The 17,927-nt window shown below is 41.9% G+C and overlaps 1 protein-coding gene across 51 annotated transcripts in view; it reads right to left on the bottom strand.

Annotated features, from left to right (window-relative positions):
* Positions 1 to 1,070: 1,070 nt before the first annotated feature.
* TNNT3 (troponin T3, fast skeletal type) overlaps positions 1,071 to 17,927 on the bottom strand; it is a 35,445-nt gene continuing 18,588 nt past the window's right edge. For 20 of the 51 annotated variants that reach the window (XM_031553325.1, XM_031553320.1, XM_010711029.1 and 17 more), the window contains 11 exons: positions 17,241 to 17,252; positions 15,705 to 15,722; positions 10,714 to 10,732; positions 9,806 to 9,851; positions 8,882 to 8,998; positions 8,514 to 8,591; positions 8,153 to 8,266; positions 7,855 to 7,964; positions 6,937 to 7,027; positions 3,901 to 3,941; positions 1,071 to 1,467 (listed from right to left, as the gene is read on the bottom strand). In XM_031553325.1, the coding sequence (XP_031409185.1) occupies positions 1,419 to 1,467; positions 3,901 to 3,941; positions 6,937 to 7,027; positions 7,855 to 7,964; positions 8,153 to 8,266; positions 8,514 to 8,591; positions 8,882 to 8,998; positions 9,806 to 9,851; positions 10,714 to 10,732; positions 15,705 to 15,722; positions 17,241 to 17,252 (695 nt within the window). In that variant the 3' untranslated portion in view covers positions 1,071 to 1,418. 51 annotated transcript variants of the gene reach the window in all.

The following is a 17,927-nucleotide window of genomic DNA, read 5'->3' on the forward strand; positions in this document are numbered from 1 at the left end:
CGGAGGAGCGGTTGCAGGGTGGGATTCGGCGTTGTTACGTTGGCGCTCCTCTCAAGGCTGCCCTCTACAGCCTTAGCGGGGCTCATTCACAAACCCGGCCCGTGGAGGGGGGACGATTGGTGGTTGGAGGCCAGCTCTTATCGTAGAATCGTTAAGGTTAGAAAAGACCACTGAGATCGCCGAGTCCAACCATCCCCACTACACTCACTGACCACATCCCTCAGCGCCACATCTCCACGGCGATCATCTCAGACAGCTCCAGGGACAGAGACTCCACCGTCTCCCTGGGCAGCCTGTACAGTGCCCCACCATCCCTTCTGAGAAGAGATTTTGTCTAGTGCTCAATCCGAAATATCACTTCTCACAGGGATGACCATAAGCAGGCTCACTTTTACTAGTTCTACCACCATAGCAAGTCTTTCTGAAACCTACTGGATGTCTGTCCTGCTGTCTTCATGATTTTCTTTTCCTCAGTGGTCACTGTAGCATGTATGCGAGCCAGAGAACGTAAACTGGCACTATAAGTTTAGTAGGAAACCAGGTGAGAAATCTCTGGAAGGCTTCCTTCCAATGAAGTGCCTCCAAGGCTGGTGAGGAGAGCAGCTCAAAACCCACATTTGTTAGCAGCTGTTCTGTGTCTCTCCATTGGATTTCAATACTATATGTTGATTAACTGCCTCAATAAACATTTCAGCGTAATATTTGAGTTAAAAGTCTCTGTTGCTGTGCTGCGACATCTGCATTTAAGAGACGCCGTGTGCTGAAAGCTAGTACTTCTGTGGATTCATTTCCCCACACCCAAGCCTTTGATTCTTTCATCACTCACATTTTTAAGTCTGCTTCAACTGCATTTGGATTCCAGACAGGCACATAGATTATGAGCTCCCTCCGAACAGAGTTGGTTTTTCTTATCTGCCTGCATAGAGGCTGTAAATCTGGCCCTGAGTCCTGGTCCTTGGTTAATGATATTGAACCTCATTCCCGTTTGTAGAGCCAGGTCAAGTACTACTAGATAAGCATTTGGTTTAACCCTTAGTTTCCATTAAGTAAAATACAAAACATCATTCAACTGTTGTTGAAGTAGGTACTGGTTGCGCTTTATTTACAAAATCCAGAGATTTGTACACAGCAATCTACAGGACAGCATAGGGCTGGTGTCAGGAGGATAAAGGACACGCTCAGCAGGAATTGAAGATGCCAGCAAGGAGTCCCCAGTTCCAAAGGGAACCTGGTTCCTTTTGACTGAGGAAGCCACCAGACCCCTCCAGGAAGAAGAAAAGCAGCAGCAATAGCCAAACCAGGCTGATGTTGCAATTTTAATTATCGCTGAGGCACGGGAACACAAGTGGTTTGTGAATGAAGAAGGAAGAGACCAGCAGGGTTTCGGCACATCACTAAGGGCCATTCTGCCTGGTTCTTTATTTCCAGCGCCCACCAACCTTGCCTTTGGCTCCTGCCTTCTTGCTGCTGCAATACAAAAGGCAAGAAAAACATGTCAGTTTGAAGGAAGCAGTAGGGCACTCTGTGACCACTACTCATTTCTGACTCTCAGATTAGCATCAAGCTGCTTTTGCTTTTCACATGCTGGGCACACCCATTTATAGAGTACATCCTGAGAAAAACATTGTGGATGTTGTGGAAAGATTTTCTACTTCTCAGTCTTAGAGAAAGGCCAGGATGTGCATTCCTGGAAGAGGTGGACCCTTCCAGATTCCTGCATTAACAGGACAGAAGTCCAAGCAATCTCAGAACTAAGCAATGAGACTATCCTGCCACACATTTGAAGTCTCCTGAATTCAGATCTGCTTTGATCTGGATTTGAATGTGTTTCTAAAGAAAATTTTCTTCTCATCAGGGAGCTCTTGTCAAGTTCCCCAGTCCTAGCTATCTGGTAACTAAGATAACAGGCTGAACAGTAATTTAAATACAATTAGAACTGTTTCACTCTAGCACAAGCAGAGTAAATTCTTTCTTAGAGCAAGTCTCCAAAACAATTCAAAGTTTTTAGACCTCCCAATATTCCAATCTTGCTCATATTGTACGTGGGAGCAGTCCAGCTACAGTCCCCACACAAAGCAAATTCTCTCCAAACATTATCTTCTTGCATATAGAAGAACAATCCTGCATGCAAGCCACTTACCTTCTGACTGAGAAACTGGCACACCTGGAGCCACAGAGGGACCAGGTATGAAGTTAGTTGGGTTAGATTCTGTACTGGCTCCCATTGGCAAAATGTTGGCATTTGGGGCACAGCGCACCACCAAACCCATCTCACACACACAGGACAGTGAAGCTGCTTCTTGAACCCAAAGCACATGCAAAATGGAAGCACATCTTTGACATGGAAGAACATGGAGTTGGGGGCAGGCACAACATAGTAGGGCCTTGCTGTCATTAAAGATACCTGCTTTGGAACCACTGATTTCTCCAGAGAGCAGAGAAAGATGAGGAAGACATATCTGGGGAGATTTTTGTAGTGCTGCCCCATCTGTTCAAGAACGCTAGCTGTGTTTATAGAATGATGTAACACAGTGACACAGACAGTACATATAGTGGGTACTTTACCTTAAGACCAACTTAGACTTGACCTATTTGAAAAATGACCTTTTGCATGAGAGACAGTTGAAAGTTTTCTGCTTATGTTAAATTCATCTTTGTGTTGCTTTTGCCAACTTTCCCACGGGTTCAAAATCCAGTATAGGAACTCTATAGCTCCTCAAATGAAGGCAGAGTCCTTTTATCTCCACAAACGCCTGTAATGTTTGATGTTATGCCTAACCTTTAGAATGTGCTTAAGGAGACTTAATAAAAATCTGAAGCAAAAGGATCACTTGATCCTCCTATAACACATCAGCAGACATTGCTTAGGAATGTTACAGTCTGTTTTGGATTGAAATTCAAATACAAAGAAATCTCATGAGCTGTGGACTTCCCGGTGCAACCTTTTCAAATATTGTGCTGAGAATGTATCATACCTTTTGGGGAACAGTTATGTGTTATTAGTACAGGTTGCAGTGTCCCTCAAAAGAGCAGCAACACCAGACAAACCACTGCACCTTTCTGTAGCTGCACATTCTGATGTGGCTTATCAGTCTACAGCTCTGTACAGAAAATACCACAGGGAGATCCAGTCTTACGTTTGGCATCTACAGACAACTGAACTCCCAGTGCTATGTTCATCTGATAAGGCAAGGTTATGTGGTGAGGTGGGGAGGCAGTGTCTGGTCACTCCTGTCAGCCAATGCTGTCATCTCAGACCACCATTTCATCCTGACATTGCTTTGCTTAGGTTAGGAAACACTGAGAAGACCACATCCCATCAGTGCAGAGTTCTCCCTTGCTTCTCTGCAGCTCCTCCTTTATGTCTGTTACTTTTCCACGTGCTCTAGCTTCCAGATTTCTTCTAGCCCTAGTCTCACTGCAAACATGTAAAATAGTTAAAGACACAAAACTCAGAAAAATCAGATTAAATAGAAGTCATATGAAGAGGGAAAGTGGGAGGAGAGAGATGAGTGAAAAGAACTTACAACAGTACAATCCTGTGAAGTTAGTTTTGTTACACACCATTCTTAGCAGTCACTTGTTTACCCTTCATAAACAAGATTTTTATCTCCTTGTGTATTCAAAGCATCTTAGTCAGGTGTTTGAAAATCCCAGCAATTAGCAGATGGAAATTGTGCAGGCATGGCATGAAGAAATGTGATTTTTATTTACTAGCTGTTACGTTCACTTCATTTTGCCCTTCATTTTCTCAGCGTGAGGCAGAATAGGAGTTATCCTTCCATCTTTAGCCTCATTTCGTTGCAACAAGAAAATGTTGTTGTTGAGGCTGAAGTGACTACTTTGAACACTTAGAAGATATCCCCAACCAGGAGCCTGGAAGGGGATATAGGTACTTACTGTTTCTGAGCCTGATCAATCCGGTTCCTGAGAGTGACAATCTGAAAACAACACACATGACTAGGGTTTTTAGGGATAAAGAAACTTTGTTCCATCACAGAGAGGAGACTTTTACCTGCTGAAGTGCTGGGAACAGGTGCCTGTGATAGGGATTAATGCCTCCTTTGAGATAAAAGCTTACTCTTTCCTGAAGGAGAGAAATGTTACTGCTTGGCAATAAATCTTTAAGCCAATTTCACATTTCAAGGGAAAGAAGAGCTAGAATTTTATAGTCCTTTCTAGTAAAGTCCCTATCCATACAAATTGATCTACTGTAAACTCACAAGTCAAACTGCAGGCAGATGAACTGGAATGAGCGTCGCTCTGACCAACTGGAATGCTCTTTTATGGCATCACCCCATGTATGAGTTGATCTCACTCTTTCTCTACTCCTACATGTTAGGAAAAACATAAGATTGAAGTCCGGTAGACTTTGGATGGGGACATCAGGAATGGAGTCCATATATTCTACCAGAACACCTTTGTTAGCTGGCAGAGCAGGAGGTGAGAAGCCTGCAGAAGTCACCACCTGCTTAGTTACTCGTTTAATTAGAGCTACTCATCTAATTTTAAAGATGCTGAAGATGGCAATATTAAGGAGAGCTTCAACAACCACAGAAGAAAAGGTTGGAGCGGGGGCTCTGAACATCTTCCCAAGCTCTGCTGGTGACTGCAAGCCATTGGAGTGTCTGTCTGACAAGACGTTGTCTAACTTTGTTTTGCCGTGGGTAGACTTAGATTTCAACATGATGCGTGGAAAGCGAACACCTACCTTTTGCAGCGTAAGCACATTCTGGCCTGCCTTAGCATCATAATCCTGGCCAATAGGCCTGGACTCATTACTGAAATCCCAGGACCTCCAGTGCAGGGAAAAGCCCCAGAGAATGAGAGTGCAACAGTGAATCCTCTTTTGCCTCCTCACCTTCTCATTTGTAACTAAGTCAAGGTTCTACCTAGCTTTTCTCATGTAGAAAAATCTTTGGTCAAGACATACATTTTGCTCCTGCTTCTGGTATGCTTCAAAGTTTTCCATTGCCTCTGCATGTCCAAGAACCAGTGACCCAGCATTTGAATAATTAAAGCAGTGTTTGATATTCCCCACGTGCAGAACAAAAGTAAAAAATCATACATTCAGGTTGGCCTGACAACTGATATTTCCTGGGTTGTGTCTTTCCAGGGCAAACAGACAAAATAAGAGACTGAAACATTAGCAGGAACAGGACAATACAAGGAAGGAAAGAGCAGCTCATCAGCTGCTTTTGTACTTACTCGTGGAATTTTTAATATCTGCTGCAGCAGTTTAAACTGTTTGTGGTAACTGGCTGCTTTTCACAAGTGTGGAGGAAAACCAGCTCTCTCCTCATGTTGACCCAAGGACTTAAGACTTACCTTCACTGACAACCTTGCCATAGTGATTATTATACTCACTCTCCAAGGAAGCACCAAAGAGCAATGGATTCTAGAGCCAAAGAACAGCTCCATTCCAGTGTGTTCCGATTCCTTCCTTCATCTCTCCCTTTCATTCTCACTCATCTCTCCCTCATTCTCTTTGCTTTTTCACTTACCTTTCTCCTCACTTTCTTTTCCTGCTATATCTTCTCTGAGAATCTCTGAGAAATCCCAATTCTAACACCTCAGCTTTGCATTTTCCTTCTGTTTTGCCATTATTTGCACTCCATGGCCTTGATTTTCCTTATTGGCTACCCATCCATTTGTCTGCATAGAGACCTCATTACCATAACATGTACAACACACCTGCCACTGCCTTATTTCCTGCTGTTTAACATTCAGATGACCTGTTATCCTTAAGCTAACTCTCTTCAGTATTTTGGATCTGGGTAGCCATTAAGCCATGAGGTGAAGAACCTTCCCACACTCCATACCATTCTTTTCTGTGAGGTTCCGTGAGGTTCAGGATGCTTCTTGTGCATCCCTAAACTTCTGCTTCTATCTCAGGTGTGTTGTAGCGATTCCTGCACACAGCTAAAAGCAGAGCTTTGGACAGAGAATTATTTGTAGAGATGAACTGAGTGGCCACATGCTCAGTTCTTCAGCTACAACCCTGTTAGATCCTGACTCTTCTCCTAAATTACTTTGTCTCTTTTCAAAGAACACAAAGGGAGAGAAAAAGGAAGTGAAGGAACTCACACAAGATGAATTTTTCTTTTTTCTTTCTGCAATTGGAGCCAAGTGCCAGTTTCTGTCAGGTGCCTGACCTCTGACCATGCTGCAGGCTCATGCATTTGGTAGCCTTTGCTGCTGCTGTTACACAGACAAGTTCATCGTACTTACTACTTGGAAAGCTCCTGCAGCCTGCAACGTAGTGTTAAAATCTAAGAGAGATTGAGATAATTACATTGGTGTTGCTCATTCCCTGTCAATGATTGTCTGTGTAATTGGGTGTTAAAAGTAGAGCAAGACAGAGTGAACCAGTAGGATTTCTCAGTCACTGAAACCTGGTGTAGGTAACATGTTGTGAAGGAAACCTATCCACTTTATGTTACCATTTGACAATGCAGTCAGATGCTCCTGTCTGGAGAAAGTTTCAGTAACTCCAGAGAACTCAGTCCACAGAGATTCTGTCTGGGAAGGTATAAAACTTAAAACATTCAAGTGTGAAATCAAAGACACTTAAAAACATTACTTTGTGATGGAGATGAGTGAATTGAGACTCTGATTTTTTTGTACCGCTGTTACCTAGAAGATAAACAAGAATGAACAAAGTGTGCTTGAGTAGGTGCATTTTTCCATTGACACTGGCTTTCCAAGAGGGCACTGAAAGCCTTGAGGATAATCCATGAAATTTCAGCCTAAAATGTGAAATCCAGTCCAAGTGCATCAGGGGGACTATAGTTCCAGGTGCATTTCTGCTTAAATATTCCAAAAGGTCACTGAATAATCAAATGATTTTGCTATTGTATGGCTTTTGCCAGAGGATTCTTGGAGATTTTAAAGTTTTGGAGCTGGTATCACTAGAAAAATGGCTTTTCCACTCACCTCATATTTTTTCCTCTTTATTTGCTCAGCGAAGTCATACTTTTCAGTCTGCAGCTGGTATAACCAGTCCCACAGTTCCTTAGCCTTGTCTCTATGTGATTACAGAGAAAGGGCAAGAGGAGAAACACATCACATCATGTATTTTCTACAGTTTTCACATCGCTATTAGTGAGGTATTTTACATTTTGTTCAGTTCCATTCATGCGTTATCCTGCCAACTTCTTCTGGCCTCTGAAAGCTACTTAACTCTGAAAGTTCGTCAAGGTCACACTTCCTCAGATGAGAACCTTTTATCCTTCTACTTTTGCATGTACCCATCACTAATAGACTTCTGCCAGATTTAATTTTCCCCTTAACTTACAAGGATAAAGAAGAATCCAGGGGAATTAGATGAAAAGGAGGAATGTCTGAATCCCTCGGAGATGAGCACAGCAGCTGCCATTGTGCAATCTCATCTGCTTCAGGGCCAAAGTTAAACGCCACTGTGTAGAGTCCAGGGCACAAGTGAAGACTGCTCTGCACCTGAGCACTCAGCTCCCAAGCCTCCAGCCTCAGTGGTATTCTTACTCATAACTTAGCAGCTCTAACTACTTCATAGTATATACCAGGAACACTGTGATAGTAGAAATCAATCTGTGAGTTTGTTCATCTTACTTCAGAGCTGAGTTTAAAGTTTGTGCCTGGTCCACTAGCTGACATTCTAATTAAGACAAGCTGACAGGCCATTTCAATAATATCTCATGTCTCATTTCCCCCTCTGTTCTTCGGACCAAGCAAAAGCAGAACTTGATATTGTCCCTTGAAGAATTTCAAGGAAAGCCTCCTCCTCTCCCTCACTCTTTTGCTAGAGAAGACCCCAGGACAGTAAGTCCAAATTTCAATGGATTACATTGCAGTACATGAGGGTAAGTATGTTACCTCAGCTTGTCTTCATTAAGATGGTCAATGTTCAAGGGCTTGCGCCTCTCTGCCAGGACCTTCTTCTTTGTCTCTCTAGCTGTTTGCTTCTTCCCTCTCTTCTGATCAGCCTATTTTCAGAACATCAACTCATGTCAGACTGCAGAAACGCAGGCTGAACGAAATAAGTTCATTAACAGAGCATGGTAAGACAAGTTGCTAGGGATCCATAAGAAGGAAAGTCAATTTTTTTTCTCAACTTATAATGCAGACTCTTTCTTGTTAACCCAGTGGTTTAACACTTGATCCATGCATTTACCTTTGCCAGATAGCTGCTGTATGAGGCACCCATAGAGGACAGAGCCTTCTTCTTCTTGAGATCATCCTCAGCTTTTCTCTTGGCATCTTCTTCCTCTCTCCGTGCCTTTTCCTCCTGCAAGAGAGCAAGACATAGAAGCAAGTTACTTTAGGGGAGATGCTCAGCTTCTCTAGCCACCCATGTCACTACAGGGAGTGTGATCAGGTAAAATACATGTGAGTACTGGCAACTCTCATGTCCTGCCCTTCCTTTAAGAGGATGGCCATCTCTTCTCTGCACTGAGACAGACAGAACCTGTTTCCATCTCTAAAAATCTCCTCCACCTAGATGCTGAAACAAAAAGAGACACGAGGATGCTTACCGCAAGCCGTGCTTGACGCTCCTTCTCCTTCTCAGCCCGAATTCTCTGTTGCTCTGCTCTTTCAGCTCTGCGCTTCTCCTGCAAGAAGCAGTGATAAAGGCTTAAACTCAGCTGTGTTGCTTCATCTGCCTCTAGCAGTCCCCACCAAGAGCTTTGGTACACAGTGAGCCATTGGCTCCCTTGCCAGGATGGGGCTGATGTGCAAATACCAGATGTAAAATGGAGATGAGTGAGAAAACAGACAACAAGCAATTTGGGGTGACAAATTATTTCTATGCATGGCAATACTACCAAAGTAACAAGATTAATGGTTTAAATTCTCATCTTTCTCTCATATAGCACCACTGATGAGCAGTACAAGGACTCACAATCCTCTCCTTAAGGGCAACCAGCTCTTCTTCTTCCTTACGCCTGGCCTCGAAGTGGCTGTCAATCAAGGCCTGCAGTTCAATCAGGTCTTTGTTCTGCCTCTTCTTTTGGATGTCCTAGAAGAGCAGTGAAAAGCTTTCAGTAAGCCCGTAATGCACTAGGAACACAGCCTGGAGACTCCCAGCATTCTGCCAACACACACAGAAACAAAAGCAGGAAGTGTTGCAGTTACCTATGGGCTGGATTTAGTACGTGTTGGTGCAGGTCAGAGACATTCAGAGACTCACCCAGGTGATGGTCAGAAGCCCAGAAGGGAACAGAATCCACAACTTCTATTTCACTGCATGGAGTTTTATCCTTAGCTTAGCTTAGCATCCTGCTATGTACAAAGTTCAGCCAAAGGACTGGAATGCTAACCTTACCTAAAAATGCCCCTGCATTTTTGAGTAAGGCAGACATTTCTGCAGGGATTTTCAACACCAGAAGTTTTTCAACTTCATGTCAACTTTCTAGGAAAGTATTTGAATCTCTGTTATTAATCTTTTGCTATCATTTCAGGTGGAGTTTCTCAGCACCAGTTGAGCACAGACCTGCTTTATTTCAAACTTCTCAGTAACTTTTGGATCATTTATAGCGGTGGGACAGGGGATCTTAGAGATCCTAAGCCTCTTGCTCCTTTTTGCTCTGAACATTCAAGGAGTAAAAACAAACAAACAAACAAACAAACAAGTAATAACGATTTTGTCTTGGCTATATTAGCCACGAATATGTCCAGAGGCCTTCAAAGAGCAGAGGGTGGATGGAAAACACCATCCTGGACAGTATCTTCAGCTATATTCAATACAGATGGACTTACGTGGGTTTGCACATACATATAGCTCAGGTACAGACAAGCAAACACATATAGCTTCAGGAATACTCACATCAAAATCTACTTTCTCACCCTCTGGTATTTTAGGAGCAGTTAGCCTGCAGAGAGACAAAATCAAAAAGGAAAAGGAAGAGAAAAGAAGGAATAGGAAAAGGAATAACAGAAGGGCAAAGGGAAAACAGAAAGGGGAAATAAGATGAAAAAAAAAAGTGAGAAAAGACAGAAAAGAGAGAAAAGAGAGGAAAAAAGAATTTTAATGTTAGAAAATAGTCATGTTCCAAACTGAACTGCCCTTGAGAATGATGCTGACAAGGAGAGATGTTAATGGAGATGCAGAGGTGCGAAATAGCAAGTCAATTGAAAATAAGTCCAGAAAGCACTAGAGACTTTTGAACTTCATGGAGGCTTGTGCAAAACAGGAAGTCATCTGTGAAAACACTTTCCATTCCCCAAATCTATGGCCGTTCCCTACTAGACAGAAACACAGTGGCCCACAAGGTTGTCATCTATGCACTCTTGTTCTGGGCATTTAGCAGAGTGGGAAAGGGAAGGTGCCGGAACCCAGAGCCAGATAATCTTTAGGAAAACTTAGTTAAGCTCTAGCCAGCCCAGCTCAATGTTTGCCATTCCTCCAGCAGCCAGCAATCCTAGATGGAAGGGTTGCTCCCAGCTACTGGCTCTCACAAAGAGTTTATTGCCAAGCCACCTCATTTCCACTGAAAGCTGTGGGACATGGACAGTTTGTCACTTCCCCAACTCTATGATGAACTGGTTTGAAAATCCTGGCCAGTAATTGTTAAGGTGTCCCCTGGCAGGAGCAAACGTCCTGGAAAGGCACGCAGAGAATTGCATGAGGGAGGGTTCTACAAAGGTTTCTGATGGCCATTTGTGTAATAGACACTACAGGCTTCTGCTGGATCAGAAATACGATCACAAGGTTTCCCTACCCTTCATACTTACTTTATTCTGGGCTTCTCCTCTGTATTTGGAAACAAGGAGCAAAACAGGAAGGGAAAAAGAAGGAGAACAGTTAGAACAACAGAGATCATGCCAGCTGCTAAAGTAAAAGGAGGGAAGGGAAATTCAATCTTAGGGGAAACATCCCAAAGAAACTGGTTAAATCACAAACACTTCCAAAAGAAACATACAGGCTCACATACCCCTTCTGCTGGGAGTGAATCTGTTTTTATCCTTAAAACAGAATTTGGCAGAAAAGAATCAAGAGATTGTATAAAAGTCCCAAACGTAGCATCTGGAAGGCAGTGCTTTCATGTAAATGATGAATTATTTTTCTCAACATGTCCTGACCGACTTCTAAGGAGGACAGCTGGGCATTCAGGTGGAAGAAAACATTGCCTGTTTCAATCAGCCCTTCATTCACAGAAGTTAGCTTGGATTTGTAGTGGAGTCACTAATAAAATAGGCTTGGCCGATTTAGATTAAAGGCCTCACATGGAGGCCAGGAGGGAAAAAAAGGCTGATGCCATGTATTTTCTCTGTGCCCACAGACTCTTAAGACATCTTAAGACACATATCTTGGAGATATCTTGGTGCCGTGCGGACGATTCTTTTTCTGTACCGTGTGGTGCCCAACAAACCCAGCTTGGAAAGACCATCCTCTCTTAGTGAGCAAAATTTCCAGAAGTGGTAATGGAAATAATCTTTGCATCTCCAGGAAAGGTGTAATACCCTGTAACGAGGGCTAAGCCATCACAGAGGCTGGCAGTCAGAGGTGTCTCCCTGCAACAAGTTACCTTTTCCTGGCTCTCAGAAACGTGCTGTCTTTAGGAGTTTCTTGCTTAACATTTGTGCTTGCGATCAATCCCCCTCCCTGCTATGCCTTTTATATTTTAGTTATTAGCCCAGTCTAATGCCAATAAGTTCAACACTGTTATTCTCACAAATAGAAGCGAATTAAACTTATGTATTTATCCTGGCCCAGTCTCACAGAGGCTCAGATTGACTTTCATAACCACATGCTACGTTTGAACTTTCAGGGATGCTGGATTTTGCTGTACAAGACTTTCCCTGTGTTGGTTCAGTGGGAGGAACGGAGGTAAAAAGCTCACAGCCTATTAAACTGATAAAAACAGGCGGCTTTGTAAAGGAAAAATGAAACCTGCCTCTCTCAGGAGTGAATGCCTGGTTATCCATATCAAGATAGAGATATTATACTACCTAATAGAATATATTACATTATACTGTATGGTATTAATTTCCTCAAGTGCTCATTTGCATCTACTTTGGAACTGACTGGGGAAACTGTGAAAGGGAATGGAAACAGAATTAAAAAAATCAAAAATAATAAGGGAGAAAATAGCAAAAACTAATACTAGAATATACTTAGTGGAGATGCTTGCAAGGATATTGGATAATCAGAGATGGAGGAAGTGACTGAAAATGAGAAACTGGGATAATTAAGAGAAAAGATGTGGGTAATGAATAAAGGAGATCAGAAGCAAAGCTTTCCTTTCTCTCACATATCAATTTCAGAAATGAAATTTCTGAGGTAGGCACTTTCCTCACCTACTACAAGAACATTGCCTATTAAAACGTAATTTAGCAGAGGCCTCTAAATGCCAGAGCAGTGCTAATAAAATACACAATATGTAATTAGAAAAGATTTAGAGCACTTCTATAAAGGAAACCACAAATCACTCCTGAAGAAAAATAGGCAAAAATGTACTTCTGTGTTTCTCCAGTTATTTTTTCAAATCATTTTGGTTTTCAAATAGCCAGTGAGCTTATTAAAACATAGGTTACATGGTTCTATTTTTGTTCTTCAAACTGGACAGTGGAAGTAGTCATGATTAACCAGTCTAACAGGGATGTTAATTCACACAGGATTCCCTTCCCTCGTGACATAGCCAGGTAATTCTCATAAACATTCCTGTTTAACGTAAGGCTGTCAGTTAGTAACACTTCAGAGAGAAAAAAGAGGAGAGGAAATGATGGATTTTGTTTGTTGACCTTGAGTGCCAGGATTGACATCTGTCTGTCAATGACTGGGTGAATTTGGCTTCAGCTTCCACCAAATCAGCGTTTTCAATGTAATTAAACCAACAAACAATGGTAAAAAATAAATAAATGTATGAATAAAAGGTTGATTAGTTTTCTTGGGGGAAAAAAAGTAGTAGTTAGGATATTTAAAGGTGCCTCCAGAAAACCAGAAAAGGGGAAAATGAAGAAACAGAAGGATTTATTTAAAAATGAGCAGTAATTAAGATGTCCTTTTCAGTGCATGATCCAGCATGGTCCATACTGAATGCATCAAAAGGAGCTCAGAGATGTGATTTCTTTTGAGATACCCCATCTTTCATGAGAGAGTCAAGGAACTGGGCCAAAATTTATTGATGTACAGGAATTATTGTAGCAAATTCCTGTTCTTGGTGGTGGATTTTGATTGATCTTGTGCTCATTCTGCCCGTGGAGCATAGGGCTGTGAGAAAATCCCCATGCACATTCCTGCCTAAAGAAGGCAAGAACCACTGGACATCCAAGTTTACTGACATGGTGATTAGAGGTAGAGTCTCTGAATTTCTGGTTTCCAAAAGAGTTGGTTCAAAGACAACACACACCACAGTAAACACATCCTTGCATTCTCCTGCTCAGTCTGTGAGATATTCCCACCACGCTCCTCTTTATGCAAATCCATCTGACCTGCCTTTGCTTCAATCAGAAATCCCTAAACACCCTCCTTTGCCCGACTGCTGAGAAACAACATCTCTAGCCCCTAGTGTGTCCTTGAAAAGCAGTATGCTATTAAAAAAATAAGAGGAAAGAAAAAGGAGAGAAAGAAAGAGGAAAAGATCACATTTTGAAGTGAAAAGTGGTGTGAGAGGCTCTGAAAAGTCCTCAGAAGATATCCCTAAAATTAAAAAATAAAAAATAAAATCCTGAAAAGCGAGCAAGAAAATTAAAACAAACAAAGTGCAAAACAAAAGCAAAACAAGAAATGACAGAGAAAGAAAAATCGTTCCCAGTGATGTTGGGCTTTGTCTTTGGAAACATCTGGCCGAACATTCTAGGGGCTGAGGCCATCAGAACACAACTTAGCTACCTCAAAGTTTTTTAAAGTTCACGAGAGTCTTCCTATACCTTTAAACTGATTTTGCATTTGGCTCTGGGGGCTGAAGTTACCTGCCCACATACCAGAGCAAAACTGATCCTTCGTAGATTTGGTCCTTTTGTGATTCTCATTTCTATCTATGTGTTTCAGGGCCTATTTAACCAGATTTTTTAAAATTTACTGTCTTAAGCAGCAAATGAGTTGTTCCATCAGTCTGAATAAATTTATTTGTATGTTCAGTGCTAAGGACCATTTTAAGTGTGTGGTTGGAGCAGAAATTTAAATATCTGCAGATTCCAACTTGAAGAGGGTGGATGAGAGAGGCATATCCACACAAGGCCAAGCTCCATTTTTAATCATGCCAATGGAATTTAAGAGAGACCTGACTAATCATTTGGATTGGAAGGTTATGATAATGAGAGATTTGATACATGGGATCTATCTGAAAAAGTAGAACAAGTTTCTAGAGCTTGGGTTTCACCACCTGCTTCCCTAATGGGGATGTACAGAGTTCTCAAGAGTGACTGGATATACACAGTGAGTGATTCTTTGCAGCAGAGAGGTTTTGGCCCAGTTCCTGAGTTTAAAATCAGGTGAGAAACAAAAACAAACAAACAAAAAAGAGTGAGATGTTAGAAAGATGATTTTGTTGTCCTAAGACAACACCGAGCTACCATCATAGTATCCGCCTTCTTCGTCAGCTGTAGATGGAAGGATAAAAGCAAAAGAAAAGAAGCACAGTAGTCAGTCCACAAGCAGCAGTGTTGTCCTAAAAGCAGCTGTCCCTGTTCCCACCCCACTACACTGGGAACCTGGAGCTCTCTGGAGATCGAATGAAAAGAGGAAACAAAGAGAGAAGGGTGTCTAGCTCTTTACAACAGCCATACGTAAATACAAGGCAACAGTAAGCTGCAGTACATTTGCAAGACTTTTTAGCCAGACACGATTGCTTTTAATACAGTATCTCATCCCACTAGAAAAATGCCAAATCATGAACCAGTTACGTAAGTACAGATTTGTATTATTCATTTAATGGTTCACAACAGGTAAAAGTGTGTCCTGTAATGTACTTCACCCTACATTGCCCAGCACACCTGGAAATAACAAGTTGTAAACTGAACTCAACAAATATCTTTGTTCCCCCGACAGAAACTTCGTTTTTCTATCTGACATTGAAGTACTGTGCTTCTGGTCTCCAGCATCATCCTGTAAGGAGCCCAAGGGCAGGTGTTATGAGAACAGGAACAAAACATATCCGTCTTCCGTAGGCTTTCCTGAATTATGAAAGCAGCAGCTTTAGTTATGTAGAAGTAAGAACAAAGCAATAGCTCCAGATTCAGACTCATACCCAAATCCAACAATGTTGGGTCTTCTTGCATCCAAACAGCAGCTAGAAACTTTCATGTGAATGGGAACAAAATATCCAAGTCCCTGAACCATCATCTAAGGACTCACTCTTTCACCTCTTTGTCTCTCAATTCTGTCTTTCCAGGACAATAAAACTACAGCAGCCATTTGTGAAGAAGACCTGAGCCCTGCTGAGCCACATGTTGTGGTCATTATTTAGTCAGGGCTTTATATATATATATGCATATTTATATACCCAAGGGATTTGCTGACCCACAAGCTCCAAAGAACAAAGAGCCTGAGGTCACTGCAGTGAAGCTAAGATCACAGGATCCACACTGCTGTACCTATTTTGTGGAGCATTTTTGGTTAGCAAGCATACAACCCTTTTCTCCAAGTTTGTCCAAAGCCATCCAGAGAGGCTGCTTCCCTCCCATGCTACCTGTGCTCTTGAACAAGGTCAGTGTTTTCAACACTGTTTCCCCAGCTCTGAAAATGAAAAAGGATGAGAGTCTTTAGAGGTATCATCACATACCTTCTTCAGGGGCTTCTTCTGCGTCATGGGGTGAGCAGCGATGGAAAGACAGGAAATGGGAAGAAAGAAAAAAGGAAGAAAACAGAACAGATATTTAAAGTTCTTGGAAGCCTGAGAAAGAAATAAGGGAACATGTGAGGGGAAAAGATGAAGTGATTAGTGAATTAAGGCAAAGAGAAAAGGTATCTGGAGAGGCTGTTGGGAGTTAAAGATGCTGTAAGGTTAAAGTAGTAGTAAGTAGGGAGATTAAAGGAGAAGAAGGCTGCAAGGGATCATTATGGTTAATATTTGTTTCTCTTGCTTTGTTCTCTTCTACCAGACCAGGACTCCTGTTCACACACACTCACACCTGTGTTGCAAATACACAGAGTAAATCAGAAGTCATGTCACATACCTGGCTCATGAACTTCACGTGTGAAGTGTCATGGAACAAGATGCAATGGAAAATAAGAGAATGAGAACGAGAAACCTGTTATTTCACAAAGCAAAAGAGCTTTCAAGCCAAAGGGGCGGAGAAGTAGAGAGGAGAAGGAAATAACATTGAGAAGTAAACCTGAGAGAAAATAAGTTAATTACATTTGAAATAGCATGTAAACAGAAGTCATAGGAAAGGAAAGGAATTTGGTCAAGTGAAAATGATTTATGATAACAGTGCAATGCTTTAAACAAAGCACTTACGAGCATTTTATGCGTAAAGCACAATCTGACAGCAAGGTCTACCTTGGTTTGAAATATGCACATGAACAGAGCACTTTCAAGGCACTATCAGATCCATCCTTTTCTACAGCAGCATTCCAGCCCGTTCAGATTAACATGATGTGTTTGGTAACCTGCTGAAATACCTGCTGTAACTCATCATCAGCACTCAGCTAACTTTCAGAGAAGCTTGGTTCTCTGTTATGGATCTATGGCCCGTGTCATTTCCTTCCTTGAAGGCTGTCTGGATGGTTGTGTAAATTTACTGCTCTGCTTCACATCCATTTGCAATGGAGATTTTCAAATTGATTACTTCAGAGGAAGAAAACGTTGATTAAAGTCTGTGCGGGTCTACAATTCATTCCTCTAATTTTAACAAGGCAAGAATTGATTAGTGGTGCAGATCTGAGGGACAGCTTGTGAATTCCAGCCATACATGCAGTACCGAATATTTTGCAAAGCAGGCATAAAAAACAGTGCAAAATCTCTCTATGTTTATGTTTCCTATGCTTAGTCAATGGGTCAAATTCTGCCCTGAGATTTGAAATGAAGCTTTCACCGTAGGATGAAATATTCATTCTCATATCACAGCACAGAATTTAACCCATTCCACAAGGATGCATTCTGCTGATCTACCCTTTCACAATAGCACGTGTTGCCCAGTTTTTAATAACATTTCCAAAAAAAAAAGAAACAAAAAAAAAATCCAAAATGCATGCAAGGTGCAAGTTATCATTAACAGCTTTGGTTATCATCTCCTGTCGCCTTGTATTCAATTCCTATGCATGCTGTCCCAGCAGGCAGGTAGGCACTGGGGAGTTTAGAAGTTAAATCACATACCTGGAGGGGGGGCTTCATTTAGTAGGAGGTGTCAGGGGAAAAGGATACGAAAGGAAGATAAAAGAATTAGAAGTTATTCAGGAAGGGATCACCTCAAACTTTGGTAAGATCAGGTTGAGAGGGGTATCTTTTACATACTAGGTTATAGGGAGAGTGTTAATAAGTGTGGAAGAGGAGAGCATTTACAGTTGAGTGTGAAGAACACAGGGAGGGGATGTAATAGAAGTGAAGGATAGAAGGAATTTGAATGTCGATGGATTGCAGCCATTTAATCATGCAAATATAGAAATACTGGACAACTTCAATATCACCCATGACCCTTAAGTTTAAATAAAACAGTTTCACAACTGTGCAGTGCGACCTGTTTCAGCTGTATGCATGCCCTTGTGAGAGTGTAAGTATGAGGGTATGAGAGTGAAGTGACTGCAGGGAAGTCTTGCTCTATGGGCATGTTTCCTTTTCCCTATGAAGCTGCCCCATCTGAGATCTGCCACTGGCAGATTTGGGGCTTAGCTCCACAGAAAAGGAAATATTCAGGTCTACAGAGTTTCTCCTAAGCTTTTGGCAAGGTGCCACTGCAGGTACAAGTATTTTTATCTGTTTCTTACAGGGATAGTGAATTTTAGGGGATGGATTGATTCTTCATGACTCTGGTTTGCTTCAACATCTTCAAATTTCTATGTGCAG

The sequence above is a fragment of the Meleagris gallopavo genome, chromosome 5, assembly GCF_000146605.3.
Source record: "Meleagris gallopavo isolate NT-WF06-2002-E0010 breed Aviagen turkey brand Nicholas breeding stock chromosome 5, Turkey_5.1, whole genome shotgun sequence".
Classification (NCBI taxonomy): Eukaryota; Metazoa; Chordata; class Aves; order Galliformes; family Phasianidae; genus Meleagris; species Meleagris gallopavo.